Raw genomic sequence first — 18,917 nt, 5'->3', positions numbered from 1 at the left:
CCAAGCGGCAAGCCTCATTATATGAGTAAGGGCATGAGGAAATGTAGCTTTCAATAGCTTTATAACCATGTTAAAGGACTTCACGCTCTAACCACCAATTATCTTAATGTAAAGCAACTTCACTATAAATAATAGCTTCGAGAAATTTGCACATGATGGATAGAGTGGACGTTGAGCATCACCCAACAACCCTTTAAAGGTTTGGTCTTTTGGATCACAAAAGTTGTGTTCTTCAGTACCACCAGAATTTAAACTAGTTGTCTAACACAAAGGATCCCACTCGGATGTCATCTAACATCTCGTCTAAATCATCAATGTAGTCACCAAAATTAGATCCATCATCTCCATAGTTTGGAAGAGTGGCATTAAAAGATTCTTTCTTCCCATGAAATATCTATTCTGTGTAATTAGTATCAATCCATTTGATGAACAAATGATCCACCAGACATTATCGGATGGAAAAAATTATTACCTACCATCTTTGACATGGACACCTAATGGAATCACTCCTAGGGCATTGACTTGTTCCATGGATATGAAATGATTTAACTCCTTTAGCATATTCGTTGGACTACAATCTGTCTTCAATATGCATCAAGGTGTTATCCATCTAAACCTTGGTAAAAAATAATACAAAAGTACAAAACTTAGCATAAAGAAAAGACTTTTGAGAGAAAAGAAAAACATATTCATGGTTATTCATGGTAGAAAATAACGTAGGGTCATTGACTGGGCTCACCAAGATATGAGAATTTGGTCAACTTAGAGATTGAAAAAAGTGGGTAAGACCACAATGATAATTGAAGTACTCGAGTTTCGTATAGATTGCTATATTCCAAGACTATAGTTATTTCATTAAGTAGGGTATCGTTGCTTTTCTATGTTTAGTCACATGGTTTTAATATCAAAATATCATCTTATTCATTCCCATGTTCATTAGTGGAATTATGAAGTATAGAAAGTACTAGTGTGATGGGACAATTTGTCACACTCCATGAGATCATCTCTTTACCAAACCCCAAATCAAGAAGGCAGACAATAGTTCAAAAGATTGAAGAAATAATATCAAAGCCTACAACACCATCATTGATGGGCCAAGTGCCTATTCAATAGAAAAAGTGGCTATAAATAGAACATGTTAACTCTGCAAAGCTATTATTAATCAGGCACTCATTAAAATTGGGGGTAAAATAAGTTATTGTACTTGCAACTGCAAAATGAAGATGATAGATCATCAACATGCTACTACAGGACATAATTGAATCATCCAAGCATATGCAACATTGAAGAGGGGAAAAAAAATAACATGCACACTATCTCATAATCATTTCTTGGATGTGCCATGGATAGAAAAATGAATTATACCTTTATTACATATATAATTTATAAAGAACAAGAGCAGACTTGTTAAAAGAATATACATGTTTATCAAATGATGTCGAATGGTAGTCTTCTCTCTCTCATCTCTAGAAGGCGACAGAGGAGAAGTTCGTTAGTCTTATGTTATTCTCCATAGAATAAGGGGAAGGCGGAGTCAACTATTATGGTGGTTGAAGTGGTCGACGATGGAGGAGATAGAGATGGAGTGGGAGCGTTTGAGACTAAATGAAGAAGTAAACCCATTGAAGTGGAGTTGGAACATGGATGAATTACGAAGGAAAGGGAAAAGAAGTTTGGTAGGAAGGATTTGTTCTGTTCGAGCCATTGGAAAAGAGATGGTGAAGAGGACAATGGAGAAAATCTGGCGTGTAAACAAGAGCATGGAGTTTACAGATATTGGAGGGAATTGCTTTGTGGTGACCTTTGCGAACCAGGGAGACAGAGATAAAGTTTTAGCTGTGTAACGACCACGATTTTAAATTAAAGATTTTAAATTATTTTTATTTTTTCATATTATTAGTACTGTTATTATTATTATTATTAATTTTAATTTTTAATTTATTAAAAACCTTTAGATTTTTAGCCGTTGTTTCTGTTTCAAATATTCCTCAGCGATCTCTTCGATTTTCAGACGTTACAATGTAAGAATCAATTCCTTCAATTTATATTCCATATTCTTTTAGCAGAGCAGCAAATACCCTATCTCCTTTATTCTCTATTTCTGTCCTATAGCATCAAGCAAATTTTCTCTCGATCTCCTCCATCATGCTATAGAAAAAAAATATTTTGTCCGTGCTTGGCATCTTTTTCCTCTAGTGGTAAGCCTCATTGCCACTAACTTACTCTTTTTCTCTCCCTCTCTTCTATTTTTTCTTTCAGCCTAACAAATAAATATTTTGCTCAACTTAGTTCTGCTCCACCGTGCCTTTGGAAGAGGTAGATCTCTGTCTAGCCCTCGTTACATTGCCTGCCTTCCTCTCGCACGAAGTCCCTTTGTCGCATGGTGAGCCTTCAAGCTTTTCCTGTTTCGGTTTTCTTCGAGAATAAAATTCTGTCTGACTGAAGTCATAGATATAAGTGCTAATCATTGTTCTTATGAAATTTACGTTAGTGCTATTAGTGTAAGGCATATCTTTGTTTCCTTTTTTTCTAGAATATTATATCCTTGTCTTTTTATTGGACTTGTCTCTTTTAAATTTATGCACAGTTTTTATATTTGCAGAAAGCCAATTACGTGTAACTTGTTCTTTCCTAGTTGCTTTTCTTCTCTATCATTAGACAAGATGTGTACAAAAAGGTGTATGTGTGTCATATAAACTGACTATACAAATTTTCCCTTGAAACAATACATTTTAATTTACGTTAGAGGTCTCTAAATGGCTGACAAAACATGTTGGTCTATAGAATCGTTTTATGTTATTGGATTTTGAGGGCATATGACAAACGGGTTTAATTTTTTTTTTTATTACGTGGGTTTAGGCTTTGACTGGATTTAATTTAAACTTTAAGTATTTTATTATTAATTTCAGTAGAAGATAATAATAGGTTAAAGCTTAATAAAACATTTTAAATTGTTTAAGTTTATGATTTTTCCACTATTTGTTTTGATAGACTTTAATATAAATTGCTACTGGATTATGATTTAGAAGAATAGATAATTATTTGAATTTAAAATAATAATAGTATTTGTTTTAGATGTAACAAAATAGTTATTAAAGTTATTATTCACTATAGTGTGAGTTTAATTACTAAATGGAGCGGCAAAATATGATTCTTAGAATTTTCAATGACGTATAGTATATCTTATAAGTAAACGAGATACGAGGAGATTATTCGGTATCAGTACTTCAAGGTAAGTAATTTGATCACAAATTAGGATTAGCATATAGTTAGACTATTACTATTAAAGCCAGTTCTTTGATAGCTATTCTTTTAATGTACCAAGCATGCTACAATCTATATAAGCATATCAGTCATCATAGCATATGATAATGTTAATTTTTCACATCACGTTCAAGTTCAACATTTTATAGTTTATTTTTATTAGTATGAATGTTATGCATATCACGTTGCATAAGACACGTAAGTTATCTTAATTTTAAGTGTAAGATAAGATAAGATCAGATTAGTTAATCAGATGACCTTTTAGTTCAATATTCAGGGTGGATGTGCAAGCCACGGACTTGAGCGTGGTCCATCGTAGTCTGTCCGAATACTATGCAGCAGCTTCCTTTGCTGCAGCGGGATGTGGGGCTGGTGCACAACCTTGCACGCATGGTTAAGTATGTGGGCCAGTTAAATTAGTCTGTTAATTCAGATAAGTCAAGACAGTCATGCATAGCATCAGCATGATATGACATGAATTTTATTCAGCATGATATGACATGAATTTTATTTAGTATGAAAATTTTATTAAAGCCTTTCAGTTATTATGTTTACGTTGTGGTGAGTTCTTACTGAGTCTTCGACTTATTTTAATTTTATTTCATTTTTTTTATTACCAGGTGAGGAGAATGACGACTATGAGCAGGCGGACTAAGTTTAGAAGGAGCGGACTAATGAACCTTAGACTATATTTATGATTTCTTTTAATTTAGTTGGTTTGAAAACTTGAATATGACTATGTTTTGGTAAATGGTTTAACTTAAGTTTTGTTTTGGAATGAACAATGTTTTTTTGTTTTTTAAATTATGCAAGTCTCTTACCTAGCGTTGGTTATGTATGTACGTGACATTCCTAACCCTAGGGAAGGGGATGTTACAAGCCGGCTACCCATGGCTGTTTGACAGTTATCTTTTTGCTCTAAATGTGTTCGATGGAAGTACACATGCTTACTTGCTTGATTTCTCAAAGGAATGCTTCTGGATCAAGATGTATAACTTACCCTTGGGAGGAATGAGTTGTAGAATGGGAGAATTAATTGGCAAGTCAATCAGGTGAGTATTGAAAGTGGAGGGACAGGAGGATGAGTTGGCTTGGGGTCGATTCCTGAGGGTGAAGGTGGAATGTGAATTAACAAAAGCTTTAGCTCGAGGAAGGACTGTCAACTATGAAGGGAAAGAAATTTGGATCCCCTTCAAATATGAAAAGTTACCAAAGATCTATTTTCATTGTGGTTGTATAGTGCACCCCAAATAGAGTTGCTCAGGTGGAGATCTAGTGGGCCTGCAGGGAAAAGGAGGATCAAGGCAGTTTGGGTCTTGGATGAGGGCACCAGCAAGCAATCGGATTATAACTGATAGGCAGACAAAATTCTCAGGGAAGGAATGGAAGTAAATGGAGGAGATGATATAGAGGGATACTTCATGGTGGGGATTAAGGAAAATGTGAAAGGGAGCAAGGAAGGGGAAAGTGCAGCAGAAGTGGAAAAAGGCATGACTCAGTGGCCTAAGAGAAGCAAGGAAAATGAAGATGGGGAGGGTAGAAAGGAGAAAGAAGTAGTTGGTATTCTAGTACCAATCAAAGGAAGTTTGCAGGAAGTTTCAAAGGAAGCAATCTCAGCAATCAGCACTAGTGAGATTTCCTCAGGGAGTTTGCGCAAAGGTGATGAAGCAAAGAAAGGGAAAACCAATAGCTGAAAGAGGAGGACACATGGAATTAAAGCTTCTAGTGAGTTCCAAGTTTCTAGTATGTCTCTGAAAAGAAATGCAATGAGTAGTATAGAGGAGGTGGGGAACATGGAGGGAAGGGAAAAAAGAAATAGAAGAGGAGTGGTTATGGTGGAGGATGTGATGGAAAATGTCATGGTGGAGGCTGCTGAGTAGCTCCACCAACAACAATGATTGCCTTATGTTGGAACTGTTGAGGGCTTAGGAACCCTCGGACAATTCAAGACCTTAACCTTGTGGTTAAGGATAAGAAGCCCATTTTAGTTTTTGTTCGCATAAAAATATATCTGCAAGTGCACAAAATCGTAACAAGTAATAAAGTATTTTAAAGAAAATGGATATCGAATCCACAGGGAATAATTATGCTATTGAGTATTGAAATTGACTAAATTAAATACCATTTGGAAAACCGAAACTTAAAGAATGGTTTATCTAAATTAAACTGAAGAAAAGAACATTAAAATTAAGATTTTGAAAATAATAAGAAATAGATCTAGAGCATTTGATTTCACCAAGCAAATTCCAAATAATTTATTCTTCCTTATTATAGAATCCCAATTATCCCAATTTGATGATAAAAATCCTTTAACTATTTAATATTTTCTCTCGAACAATACCAAAAATATCTCAAACTAATAACTTCATATCTCTATGCGAATTGAACTAATTGGAGACTCGTTAAGTTCGTGGGATTTTTCTTGGAAATCACACTAGTCATGGTAAATCATCTCTGTTTTCACTCAACTAATGATATTTAATCCTAGAGCTTTAATCACAAATCACCTCTCGGTCTCATTGCAATCCAAAAGATCGAATAATAATTAGCTAGAAAATTGTAAACATTAAGAATAAGGAATAAACACTCAATCATAGAAATATTGAAAATAAAATAACTTGTAATATAAATTGTGTGTTCAATGCTAGGCTACAACAAAGCTCTAGAAAATAGAATTAATTCATAATGAAATTAAAAAGAAAAAGAATAAAACTGGTGTTCTTTGTTGAAGTCGGTTAATGAAGTATGTGGCTCTCGCCTCTGCCCATTGCCCTTCAGTTCCGCCTTCTCGAAAGAACACTTCAAAAATAAACTCTGGAACTCTAAACTCAGACTCAGACTCTAAAACACAAAATTAATATTAAGAACCAAGACTTCCTATTCATCCCACAAGACGAGATTAAATAGATGTCAAAACTCAAATCCAGAAAGTAAATAAATACGACTACAATCTAGCCTAACAATTTAAAAAATAGTTTCTAAAGATAGATATTAACATAAAAGGAAATTAGTCTAAGAATATCAAAATTATCTAAAATGGAAGATTCAGTGATATAAGGCTTAAATTGCGAAGTTCGGGAGGATTTGGTCGCCAATAGATTGATTGCGGAACTCAGAAGGGTCCTACCGGATAGATGTCGTGTGCGCTGCAAAGACCACGCGGCCCTCTCCTTGCCTACTAAGTGGAAAGACTCCTCCCGCCTTTTCTAGTTGTTGTCCATAATGTCGTTTAGGTTGGTCGTTTAGACTAGTCGCCCAATCTAACTGCCTAGAGCCTCGTCGCCAAATCTTTGCGCCTTCTGGAAACGAGTTTCCTCGCCTACCGAGAGGTAAGTCTTCTTGCCTTTGGGCAAGAGAAATGAGTTCCTTAGAGAGAGTTGTCTCACGCCCCTAGGTATTCTCTACCTACCCACTTGTGTCAGTTTCGGGTACATGTACCCTTTTGTTGATGGTTGTTTGAGCTTTTCCTAGGAGTATGACATGGGTTATTTGAGCGCTGTAGCGCCTGCTACTCGAACATTAGCTCGAGGTATTTTCTCTACCCCTTCTTACCCTGAAAAAGCAGGGGCACCTTGCGTCCTTGAACCGATAACCATCTTTTTGTTAACTTAGCCTCCTCCGTCCCTCTGGACCGAAATCTCTTTGCTGCCCATGGGACAAGGCTTCTAGCCAAAATCTCATCGATTCTCTTCAAATCTTGCTGCCTCTCATCGGTTTGGATCCGTAGTCTCTTCTTTTGTACCAAAATGATCTCATTTTGCACTAAATCTTCTCATTCCTTCAAATCCTAGAAAATAAATAAAATTATATAGAAATAAAATAAAATCAATAGTATTGAACAGAAAATGACACTTTTCATAAATAAAAGAGTTATAAAAATCACATAAATAATACTTATAAAATAGCCCTAAACTTAAGTTTTGCTCGCCCTCGACCAAAGAAGAAAAGAAAAGACAATTAAAAAAAGTATTGGTTTGATTCACAAAATTTATTGCCTCAAAGATTGTCTAAAGTCTATAATTTAAAGGAATCATTCAAGATCAATCAAGTCCAAAAGTATATCAAAACTCAATTCCACCGCATTATCCATGCCCACATTCATGCATACCCTTCATTCTCACTTCATCATTAGCTCCTTTGATAGTTTTATGCAAACAAGTAAATAAATAATGGATCTCTAAAGGCTTGCTTTTCAAATCACTCTCTACTAATGTAGAACAGAAACTATCATTAGGGATCAATAGGTCTTCATTAAGTTTGTAATGTAAGGCTATGGTGAGGGCTACAAAAGGTAGGATTCAAATAAAGCAAGAGTACTTAAGTTTGAACATCAACAGAATAAATAGAGCATTCTCACTTCTAACACAAACATCTATTCTCAATCATTGTAAATCTCTCAACATACATCTCTTTATTGCACTTTCAAGTATCTCTCTTTACCCCTATATTTAGTAGGTCAGACATGTCTTTTTTTTTTTTTTTTTGTGTGGAAATATTCCATACTTTTTCAACTGCCTTTGTGGATGACTCTTGTTGGCCACAAAGTAGACGAGTTGACTCTTCACACCCCCAAACTTATGATTTTAATAATATTGCTATACTTAACTTTACTTGTGGACCTTTTACCTCTCTTGTCTTTCATGCTATTGTGAGTGTGATTTTGTGTAAACTTAGTTCTCTTGAAAGGTAAGGATATCAGTGTTTAATCTCAAATAGGGTAGAAAATATGAGGTTTACAAGAAAGAAAAATATAAAGCCAAAATATATTTCAATAAAGCTCAAAGGGGCAACTAGAGATAAAGATAAGAAACATGTAAGCTTAAAAGGCTCAACCGGTCCAAAGAATGCCTTAATCATTTTTCTAGTAATATTCTAGCTAGGATTTCATCTCGAGTGTAATCAAACAAGTTCTAGAGTAAGTTGAGACCATACAAATTCACAAAATTCACATAAAATTTCTCTAGGTACTCAAAACAATTAATGATCATAAGAGGCATTTATTGAATATAGAAAATATCAAATTGAGTAAGATCAAGTAAAACATTAACAACTAGACTTAAGCAATGAGAACTTTTCCTAAAAAGTATAATCAATTTCAATCATATTCTTATCATAAGCTTTTTATTCATCAACCCATACTATTATTATTATTATTATTATTATTATTATGATTATTATTATTATTATAAATAAAATAATATCCTTTCCCCCCAAACTTAAATATCACATTGTCCCCAATGAGAAAAAAGGAAGAAAAACTAAAGTAAAAAATGAGAGAAGGTAAGAGATGCTCCCCTGATTTTTTTTCCTGATCTTCCAATTGAATATTTTCCTTGAAAATACAGCCGTGTACCCCTTCGAGATCTCCCCGGCCTCTTCGTTCTTTAAATTTGATGGAAGCGGGTTGAGTTCAAGTTTGGGTGGTTCCTTACGTGGTAGCTTTGGAAATTCAGTTCCATAAGTCTCGTCAGCCATGACCACATTTCAGTCACTTTTTTGAAAACAAGAATGTACATTGGAAGGGAATTCCATAGATTTAAATATGTCATAAGTGACTTTCTCCTTGCCGACCCTCAAAATGAGTTTCCTTTTCTAGACATCAATTAAGGTTCTCTCCGTCGCAAGGAAAGGTCGGCCCAATATGAAAGGGATCTCCTCATCCTCTTCCATATCGAGTACAATGAAGTCTGTCGGGAAGATGAACTTATCAACTTTCACCATTACATCTTCAATGAGTCCTCTCAGGTATTTAATGGATCTGTTCGCCAACTGTAGAGAGATAGTGGTCGGTTTTGCTTCTCCAAGACCTAGTTCCTTTGGCGGCAGCTTCTTTTGTACAATTGCACTGCTCTCCTCGGTCGCCAACTGTAGAGAGATGGTGGTCAACTTTGCTTCTCCAAGACCTAGTTCCTTAGTCGGCAGCTTCTTTTGTACAATTGCACTACTCTCCTCGGTCGCCAACTGTAGAGAGAACTGATTATCAATCTTATTTTTTCCTAATCTCTGTAGAAAATGAATTGGTGGATCATAAATTGAAGGAGAATAAGTTTCAGAAATAAACTTCCTGGATTTCTTAGATTTTGCAGCCCCTTTATTCTCTCTAGTCTTTTCAGCTTGCTGGTCGATCACCTCACGATCGGTTTCTTTCACCTCGTCCTCAGTTTCCTTCTTCTCGGACTTCACATTTTCGTTAGCTTCTTCATCTCGCTCGGTATTTACCGACTGGTCATATGTCTGCCCACTTCTCAATGTTTTGGCTTTGACATGTTCCTTCGGATTGGTCATACTGTTGCTCGGTAAAGTCCTTGCTATCCTCTCGGTAAGCATGTTTGAGAGCTGACCGATTTGAGCCTCAACATTTCGGATCGAAGCCGTTTTGTTTTGATTCACCATATCAGTCTTTTGCATGTACTGCATGATCGTATCTTCAAGTGTTGGATTCTTCTCTTGCTGTGGAAACTGTTGAGGTGATCTAGCCGGCACTTGGTTATTGTTCCATGGAAACTGTTGAGGTGGTCTAGCCGGGATTGAACGTGTTTGAATAGAGATTATTTTGACGTTGGAAATTGGACACATAATGGGCTTGTTCATAACTCGGTTGGGCAAAAGGATTCCCCACTTGGCAATCTCCTGCTCAATGATCAAACAACATTAGTTTGAATAGCATTAACGTTCATCTTACCTATTTGTTGTGATAGATTTGCCAACTGAGCTGCAATTTCGAACATAGAGTCATGCTCAACGACGTTGGCCGCCTTCTTTGGTATTGCTCTCTCTGTGGCCCACTGATAGTGGTTAGACGCCAACTCTTCCAAAAGTTCATATGCGGCTTTAGGGGTCTTATTCATTAATGCTCCTCCTGCGCCTGCATCAACTATAGATCGATTTGTGGATCCCAAACCATTGTAAAACGTCTCTACTTGCTAGGCTGGGAGGTCATGATTTGGACACTTGCATAATACATCCTTGTATCTCTCTCATGCCTTATATAATGATTCATCCTCAAATTGGGTAAAGGTAGTGATATCATTCCGTAATTTCGCTGTCTTGGGTAAAAGGAAATGTTTCGCTAAAAATTTTTGTGTCAACTGTTCCCAGGTGAAGATGAAGCCAGGCGGCAAAGAATTCAGCCAAGCTTTTGCTTTTTCCCTAAGTGAAAAAGGAAAAAGTCTCAATCAAATTGCATCATCTGTCACTCCGTTGTGTTTAAAAATATCACAAATTTCTAGAAAATTTGCAATATGGACGTTTGGATCCTCTTGTGACAGCCCCCCAAACTAGACGGTTTTTTTGGATAATTTGAATGATGGCCGGCTTTATCTCGAGGTTATTGACTTGTATAGCTGGCCACCTTATACTGGACATTGCCCCATTGACCTTGCATAGTCTCTTAACACCTTATGCTCTTGTCGGCCATATTAACTTTAGATACGATGACCTCTTTCGTTTTCTCTTTATTGATCTGAAGTAAAGTTCTTTCAATCTCGAGATCGAAAGGTGTATGCTCTAATGATTTAGATCGGGGCATGCACTTCTGATTCCTGAAAAGAAAAACCAAACTGAGATCTAATTTAAACCAATTTTTTTAAAATAAATAAACTAAAATAAAATCCAAAGTAATCAAAATCAAGATAGTATCAATATCAATAACAAAAATATATCTGCAAGTGCACAGAATCGTAACAAGTAGTAAAGTGATTTAAAGAAAACGGATATCGAATCCACATGGAATAATTATGCTATTGAGTATTGAAATTGATTAAATTAATTACTATTTGAAAAACTAAAATTTGAAGAATGGTTTATCTAAATTAAACTGAAGAAAAGAACATTAAAATTAAGATTTTAAAAATCATAAGAATAGATCTAGAGCATTTGACTTCACCTAGCAAATTCCACACAATTTATTATTTCTTGTTATAGAATCCCAATTATTCCAATTTGATGATAAAAATTCCTTAACTATTCAATATTTTCTCTCGATCAATACCAAAAAAATTTTCAACTAGTAACTCCATATCTCTATGTAAATTTAACTAATTAGAGACTCATTAAGCTCTTTGGATTTTTCTTGAAAATCACAATAGTTGCGGTAAAGCATATCTGCTTTCACTCAACAAATGGTGTTTAATCCTAGAACTTTAATCACAAATCACCTCTCGGTCTCATTGCAATCCAAAAGATCGAACAATAATTAACAAGAAAACTGTAAGCATTAAGAATATGGAATAAACACTCAATCATGGAAATATTGAAAATAAAATAACTTGGAATATAAATTATGTGTTCAATGCTAGGCTACACCAAAGTTCTAGAAAATAGAATTAGTTCATAATGAAATTAAAAAGAAAAAGAATAAAACTGGTGTTCTTCATTGAAGTCTATTGATGAAGCATGCGACTCTCACCTCTACCATCCAATTCTGCCTTCTCGAAAGAATACTTCAAAAATAAACTCTGGAACTCTAAACTCAGGCTCAGACTCTAAAACATAAAATTAAGATTAAGAACCAAGACTCCGTATTCATCCCACAAGATGGGATTAAATAGATGTCAAAATTCAAATCCGAAAATAAAATAAATACGGCTACGATCTAGCCTAAAAATCTGAAAAATAGTTTCTAAAGATAGATGTTAACATAAAAGGAAATTATCCCAAGAATATCGAAATTATCTAAAATGAAAGATTCAATGATATGCGACTTGAAATGCGAAGTTCGGGAGGATTTGGTCGCCAATAGATTAATTGCAAAACTCGTAAGGGTCCCATTGGATAGATGCCGTGTGTGCTGAATATAACTGGCTGGAAGGTCAGAAATGAACGGGCCTGGAGTTCTCAAAGACCACATGGCCCTCTCCTCGCCTACCGAGTGGAAAGACTCCCGACCAGGATGAAAGACTCCTCTCGTATTTTCTAGTTGTTGCCCACGATGTCGTTTAGGTTGGTCTTTCAAGTTGGTTGTTTAGACTAGTCGCCCAATCTTACTGCCTTGAGCTTCTTGCCAAATCTTCGGTCACACCTTTTAGAAACGAGTTTCCTCACCTACCAAGAGGTAAGTCTTCTTGCCTTTGGGAAAGAGAAATCTCTTTGTTGCCCATAGGACAAGACTCCTAGCCCAAATCTCATCAGCTCTTTTCAGATCTCATTGTCACTTATCGGTCTGAATCTGTAGTCTCTTCTTTTGTACCAGAATGCTATCTTTTTGCACTAAATCTTATCATTATGCCAAATCCACGAAAATAAATAAAAATATGTAGAAATAAAATAAAATCAATAGTATTGAAAGAAAAATGACACTTTTCATAAATAAAAGAGTGATAAAAATCACATAAAAATAACACTTAGGGATGGAGGGTTTAAGGAAAAAGTTAGGGATGGAGGGTTGTTTTGTGATTGATCCACTTGGGAGAAGAGGTGGTCTGACCTTATTTTGGGAGGGTAGTATTGGAGTGGAGATTGTCAACTTTTCACAGTGGCATATTAATGCAAAAGTGAAGGATGTTAGTGCAGAAGAATGGATGTTCACTGTTTTTTATGGGCACCCTTAGGCAGCTAGGATGAGGTATTCTTGGGAGTTGTTGTTGAGGCTTAAACCTAGGGAGGGGATGGTTTGGTGTGTTACAGGGGACTTTGATGAAATATTGGCCCAAAGTGAAAAGAGAGGGGGCCAGTTGAGACATGAGGGTAAAATGATAATGTTTTGTGAGGCACTTGAAGCAAATAGCCTGTTTGATGTGATTTTTATTGGTAATCTTTTTACATGGAGCAATGGTCATGATGATCATACCTTCACAAAGGAGAGGATTGACAGGTATGTTGCTGATTACACCCAAAGAATAACACAGTAGTTGTAACACGGTTTTGGGGTGTCGATCCCACAGAGAGACAAATTAAAAGAATGGTATAATGAACAAATAAACTAAAGAAAAATATTAAATAACTAATGGAGAACAAAGATTAATTTTTAAATACAAATTAAAGTGAAGCAAAGTCATTAATGGAAAAAGTACTCAAATTTGACGAACAATAAAGTGTCAAAAATCCCTTGCACAAATCCGGTATTTTAATTATTCTTGATTCATTGAATAACTCAATTGGGAACTCAATTCCCAAAATTTCCAATCGGAAGGTATAGATTTGTAAACAAAAATTAAACTAAATGTAACCCTTTGAAAAATCATTCACCACTTTTAAAATACATAAATTATTATTACTATTGAGAAAATTCAACGACGACAATATACTCAGGGAGCGATATTGAAGCAAAGAATTAAATCAATATAGATAAATAATTAATCCAAACATAAACAAAGACCTAATCCATTTAATAGAAAAAGTATGAATGAATCCATAAACATAATAAATTCTATGATTATTTGGAGAAGAAAACACCAATAATGAATTGAGAATGATAAAACAAATGAGTTTTATTAATTGAAAATCAAATACATAAATTAAAAATAAATTAAAAATATCATCTAATGTGCAAGTTTATCCCTAACCCTATTTGAGAATTTAGTTACTTATAAATATAATGGACTACAAAAATCTCATGAGAAAAATAAAATAAACGGCGACCATGGAAATTAATATCGTCTCTTCATTTTTCAGTACTGAGCCGTCTCCCTTCTCTCCAAACTCCCAATTTCGTGCTAATGAAATGCTTATATAAGGTATGAAAGAAACCCTAATGTCTTCATATTCCTGCATACAAAATTGCCTAAATTTTATGATTTATCTTGACCGCCACATACGCACTTCAAGAATTTGAATTTAGAAATCTTTATTAGAGACAAACTTGTAGCCCTTTAAGATAGCTTTCCACACATCAAGAATAGCATCAATCCGATTTTTGAGTGGAAAGTTCTGATCAAAATACTAAAGTATGTACATGTTGTCTTCTAGTGAATTTCAGACTGGCTTTTTCTCTTGATCTGAATTACTCTCAAACCATATCATTATCCTTATTTGAATAGTCCTATATTCGTTGAAAGTTCTTAGGTTGTTCCAACGTCTTGCCTACTTGAAAGTACTTTGAATTTGACTGGGTTTTGACTTGCTCTTTTATAGACTTTGAAATTAAATATAAAAATCTGTTCAGGAGTATCCCAAAATAAATAGAAACTCAATTCAAGAATATACATTAATTCCTATGATTTCTATTCACATTTTAGCAATATAGTCCAATAATATGGTATTTAGAATGCACTTTCGTACACTCATCAGCCAAATCTCATCGGCTCTCTTCAGATCTCGCTGCCTCTCATCGGTCTGAATATGTAGTCTCTTCTTTTGTACCAAAATGCTCTCTTTTTGCACTAAACCTTCTCATTCCTTCAAATATAAGAAAATAAATAAAAATATGTACACATAAAAAAAAATCAATAGTATTGAAGGAAAAATGACACTTTTCATAAATAAAAGAGTGATTAAAATACATAAAAATAACACTTACTATTTTTCTGATGGAAACAATGGTGAAAGCTAGAAGGGTGGAGGGTTTAAAGAAAAAGTTGGGATGGAGGATTGTTTTGTGGTTGATCCACTTGGGAGAAGAGGTGGTCTGACCTTATTTTGGGAGGGTAGTATTGGAGTAGAGATCGTCAACTTTTCACAATGGCATATTAATGCAAAAGTGAAGGATGTCAGTGCAGAAGAATGGATGTTCACTGGTTTTTATGGGCACCTTGAGGTAGCTAGGAGGAGGTATTATTGGGAGCTATGGTCGAGGCTCAAACCTAGGGAGGGAATGGCTTGGTGTGTTATAGGGGACTTTAATGAATTATTGGTCTAATGTGAAAAGAGAGGGGCCAGTTGAGACATGAGGGTCAAATGATGTTGTTTCGTGAGGCACTTGAAGCAAATAGCCTGTTTGATGTGGGTTGTGTCAGGAATCCTTTTACATGGAGCAATGGTTATGATGATTATACCTTCACAAAGGAGAGGATTGACAGGTATGTTGCAAATAAAGAATGTGGAGAGAGATTCAAACAGCAGTTGTGGAAGGACTTGTTGCCAGGATTTCTGACCATAAACCTATTCTAGTAAGTGCTAAAAAAGAAAGTAAAGGAAAGAGGAAAAGAAAGTTTGTCTTTAAGTTTGAAGCAAGTTGGTTAAAGGAAGAGGAATGTGAGTTGGTGGTGAAAAAAGTTTGGGCAGGAAGTAGCTGACACATGAACCTCTCAAGGAAATTCAAAATATGTTAAACAGATGCAGTGGGGAATTAGTAAATGGTTTTCGAGTAAAGGATAGGGAGAAGGGAGCAAATATTGAGCAGCTGTCACAGAAGATAAAAAGAGCTACAAGAGGTGGAGGGGCCACAGGTGACAACATATTTAAAAGTTCTTAAAAAAGAAGTGGGGACGCTATTGGAGCAGGAAGACATTAATTGGAGACAGAGGGAAAAAAGAAATTGGTACGGACTGAGAGATAAGAATACAAAATTCTTCCATGCTTGTGCCAACTAAAGGAAGAGGAAGAATCAAATACTTTCGATGATGGATGCCCAATCAAATGTGAGGGTGGAAGAGTAAGAGATTGCTGAGGCTTTCAGGAGGCACTTTGTTGAGGTATATAGTTCTAAATCCCCTTCTAAATGCTATTGAGAAGTGTATCAGCTCTACTGGTGCAAAAGTCACAAGTTGTATGAATGTGGAACTAGATAAGAGTTTTAGCACGGAGGAAGTGGAGGTAGCTTTGAAAGAGATGGGCCCTGAAAAATCCCCTGGACCAGATGGTTACAGTGAATTTTTTACTAGAGTTTTTGGAGAATTATAGGTGGAGATATTAGTGAGGCAGCTTTGTGTTTTTTGAATGGGGGGAAGATGGATGCCTAATTTAACTTCACATATATAGCTTTGATTCCAAAGCTGATTGACCCAAAAAAGGTTGGGGATTTTAGGCTAATAAGCTTGTGCAATGCCTTGTACAAGCTTATTGCTAAAACCTTGGCAAATAGATTGAAAAAGTGATAAATGAGGTGGTTTCACAGAACCAAAGTGTTTTCATCCTGGGTAGACTAATAACTGATAATATGGGACCCATGTCTGTGAAGCTAGACATTTCTAAAGTATATGAAATAGTTGAGTGGCCCTACCTAGAAGTAGTTATGGTGAAGCTGGGTTTTGGCAGTAGATGGATCAAACTGATTATGGCTTGCATCACTACAGTTTCATATGTTGTTTTGGTAAATGAACAACCTGGGGAAGTGATTAAACCATCGAGAGGTCTAAGGCAGGGAGATCCCTTTTCTCCCTACCTTTTTCTATTATGTGTTGAGGGACTTAGTAGTCTACGAAATGAGGCAGCAAATAAAGGGGTGATAAGAGGTGTGACAATGGCAAGAGGAGGTGTAAAGCTTACACATTTTCTCTTTGCAGATGACTGCATCATTTTTAAGAGGGCAAGCTGGGAGGAATGGTTGAGAATTAGAAGCATCCTGCGGTTGTATGAAAAATCCTCAGGGCAGTGCCTTAATAAATAGAAAACCACCATAATGTTTAGCTCGAATGGAAGGAAGAGAGAATGGGGAAGAATTAGGGATGATTTGGGAGCTAAAGTGCAGAACAGTTTTGAAAAATGCTTGGGATTACCTGCAATGGTTGGTAGGTCCAAGTATAACACTTTTAGAGGAATAAAAGATAAGGTGTGGTTAAGGATAAACAACTGGAAGAATCACTTTCTATCTCTTGCTGGGAAAGAGGTCTTGTTGAAAGCTATGATCCAGTTGATACCAATATATTATATGAGTGTCTTTGCACTACATAAAAAACTGTGTAAGGAATTGGTAGCTGAGATGGCCAAGTTTTTGTGGAGCTTTAAAGAGAATGATAAGAAGATAAGGTGGATGAGTTGGGACAGGGTGGGGGCTTCAAAGAAGTGTGGGGGCTTAGGATTAAGAGAGCTAGAGAGCTTCAACAAAGCTTTTCTAGCTAAGCAGTGCTAGAGGGTGTTGACAAATCCTAAGCCCATTGCAGCAAGGGTCCTGGATGACAAGTATAATAAGCAGTCTAGTGTGTTGGAAGCAAAACTGGAAAGGGTCCATCATTAATTTGGAGGAGTATGTGGGGAGTTGTAGATTTGTTGAAGGAGGGCATAGTGTGGAGGGTCGGCAATGGTAAGAGTATAAAGATCTAGGGTGATAGGTAGATACCAAAACCATCCTCTTATAAAGTTCAATCTCCTTTTAAAACAATTCTCAGTTGAAGATAGGGTGGAAAAGTTAATTGATGAGAGTAGGAAGTAGTCAAGGAGGTTTTCAGGGAAGAAGAAGTTGGGATTATTTGTGGTTTGCCTGTTAATATAACAGGTGGGTCTGATAAGTAGATATGGGCACCTTCAAGAAGTGGAATTTTCAGTGTGAAATCTGCATACCACTTCAAAATGCAAAGAAGAAAGCAGATAGAAGGGGAGTCATCTAATGCAGTTAATTGAAATGAATGGTGGTGTAATATTTGGAGATTAAAAGTCCCATGAGCGATAAAGATGTTCATATGGAAAGCTCTCAATAACTGTCTGCCAACTAGAAGAAATTTGTTTAGGAGAAACGTGGTAGAAAAACCCAATGTCCACTTTGCAACCAAGAGGAGGAAACCATATGTAATGAGCTTTGGAGCTGTGCTGCAGCTGTGGCTGTCTAGGCAGAAGGCAGTAGTCCAGTGCAGAAACGATCCTCAGATGAAGTAGATTTTGGGAGTGTGTGGAGGAAGATGGCACTTAGATTGAGTGAAGAGGAGCTAGAACTAGTTGCTACAGTTTTGAGGAACTTATGGTTGAGAAGAAATATATTTATCTTTGAAAAAAAATTCACTAGTCCTGATACCATACAATTCAAGGAAGCTAACTATGTTGGAGGTCGAGTGAGTAACCATAACAATAGAGAGTTGGTAAGATGGAGTAAGCCTAGAGATGGTGCTTCAAAAGTTAATTGGGATGTTGCCTTTGTTATAAAGAACAAGAAGATGGGAGCAGAGATTGTTATTAGAGATCATCTTGGTGATATTTTTATGTCTGCATGTATGCCAAATAACTATGTTATGTCTTCAGCTCAAGTAGAAGCTATAGCTCTTTGGAGAGCCTTAAAGTTGTGTGAAGAAGTTCAGGTGGGTAGAGCTGAGTTTGAAGGGGATGCTCTGAGTGTGGTAAAGGCTGTAAATAGAGAATATGATAATTAGGAATGGGAAGGCCAGATCATAGAAGATATAAGAGGAATGCTAAAGAACATACCTCATTGGATTGTTAGTCATACGTATAGAGAGGCAAACAAGGTTGCTGATTTTTTAGCTAAGTTTGCTTTAGAAATAAATGAAGAAATTGTTTGGATGGAAGATGGCCTTGATGGTCTCTATAGTCTGATTTTACAGGATAAAGTTGTAATGGATACTTCTTGATTGAATATAGATACATGTTTGTTTCAAAAAAAAAAAAAAAAAGTTGTCCAATGGTTGATATGAGATGGAAATCATATAGCATGTGCAGAGATAATAGAGTTTTAATTTTTATGATTTATCAACAGTAAACACCATCATAGAGAACTAGGCAATAGAAGAAAAAAAATAAAAAAACAATAGTACAAAACATTGTAGTGTCATGATCCAATGCATGAGATTCTATACTTTCCACATGAACCATCAGTCGTACTTATCTTGAAGGGA

General features: G+C 35.9%; 1 protein-coding gene and 1 non-coding gene across 2 annotated transcripts; both read left to right on the top strand.

Moving 5' to 3' along the window:
* The first annotated feature begins 10,197 nt into the window (after positions 1-10,197).
* LOC121253774 lies at positions 10,198-10,304 on the top strand. The gene has a single exon (XR_005938493.1). It is a non-coding gene; the product is annotated as a small nucleolar RNA R71 (small nucleolar RNA).
* A 7,668-nt stretch (positions 10,305-17,972) lies between these two features.
* On the top strand, positions 17,973-18,437 carry LOC121253459. The gene has a single exon (XM_041153472.1). The coding sequence runs from the start codon at positions 17,973-17,975 to the stop codon at positions 18,435-18,437; it is 465 nt and encodes a 154-aa protein (XP_041009406.1).
* Positions 18,438-18,917: the final 480 nt, after the last annotated feature.

This window comes from Juglans microcarpa x Juglans regia, chromosome 2S (genome assembly GCF_004785595.1).
Source record: "Juglans microcarpa x Juglans regia isolate MS1-56 chromosome 2S, Jm3101_v1.0, whole genome shotgun sequence".
NCBI classification, from domain to species: domain Eukaryota; kingdom Viridiplantae; phylum Streptophyta; class Magnoliopsida; order Fagales; family Juglandaceae; genus Juglans; species Juglans microcarpa x Juglans regia.
This window is presented reverse-complemented; position numbering and strand designations above follow the sequence as displayed.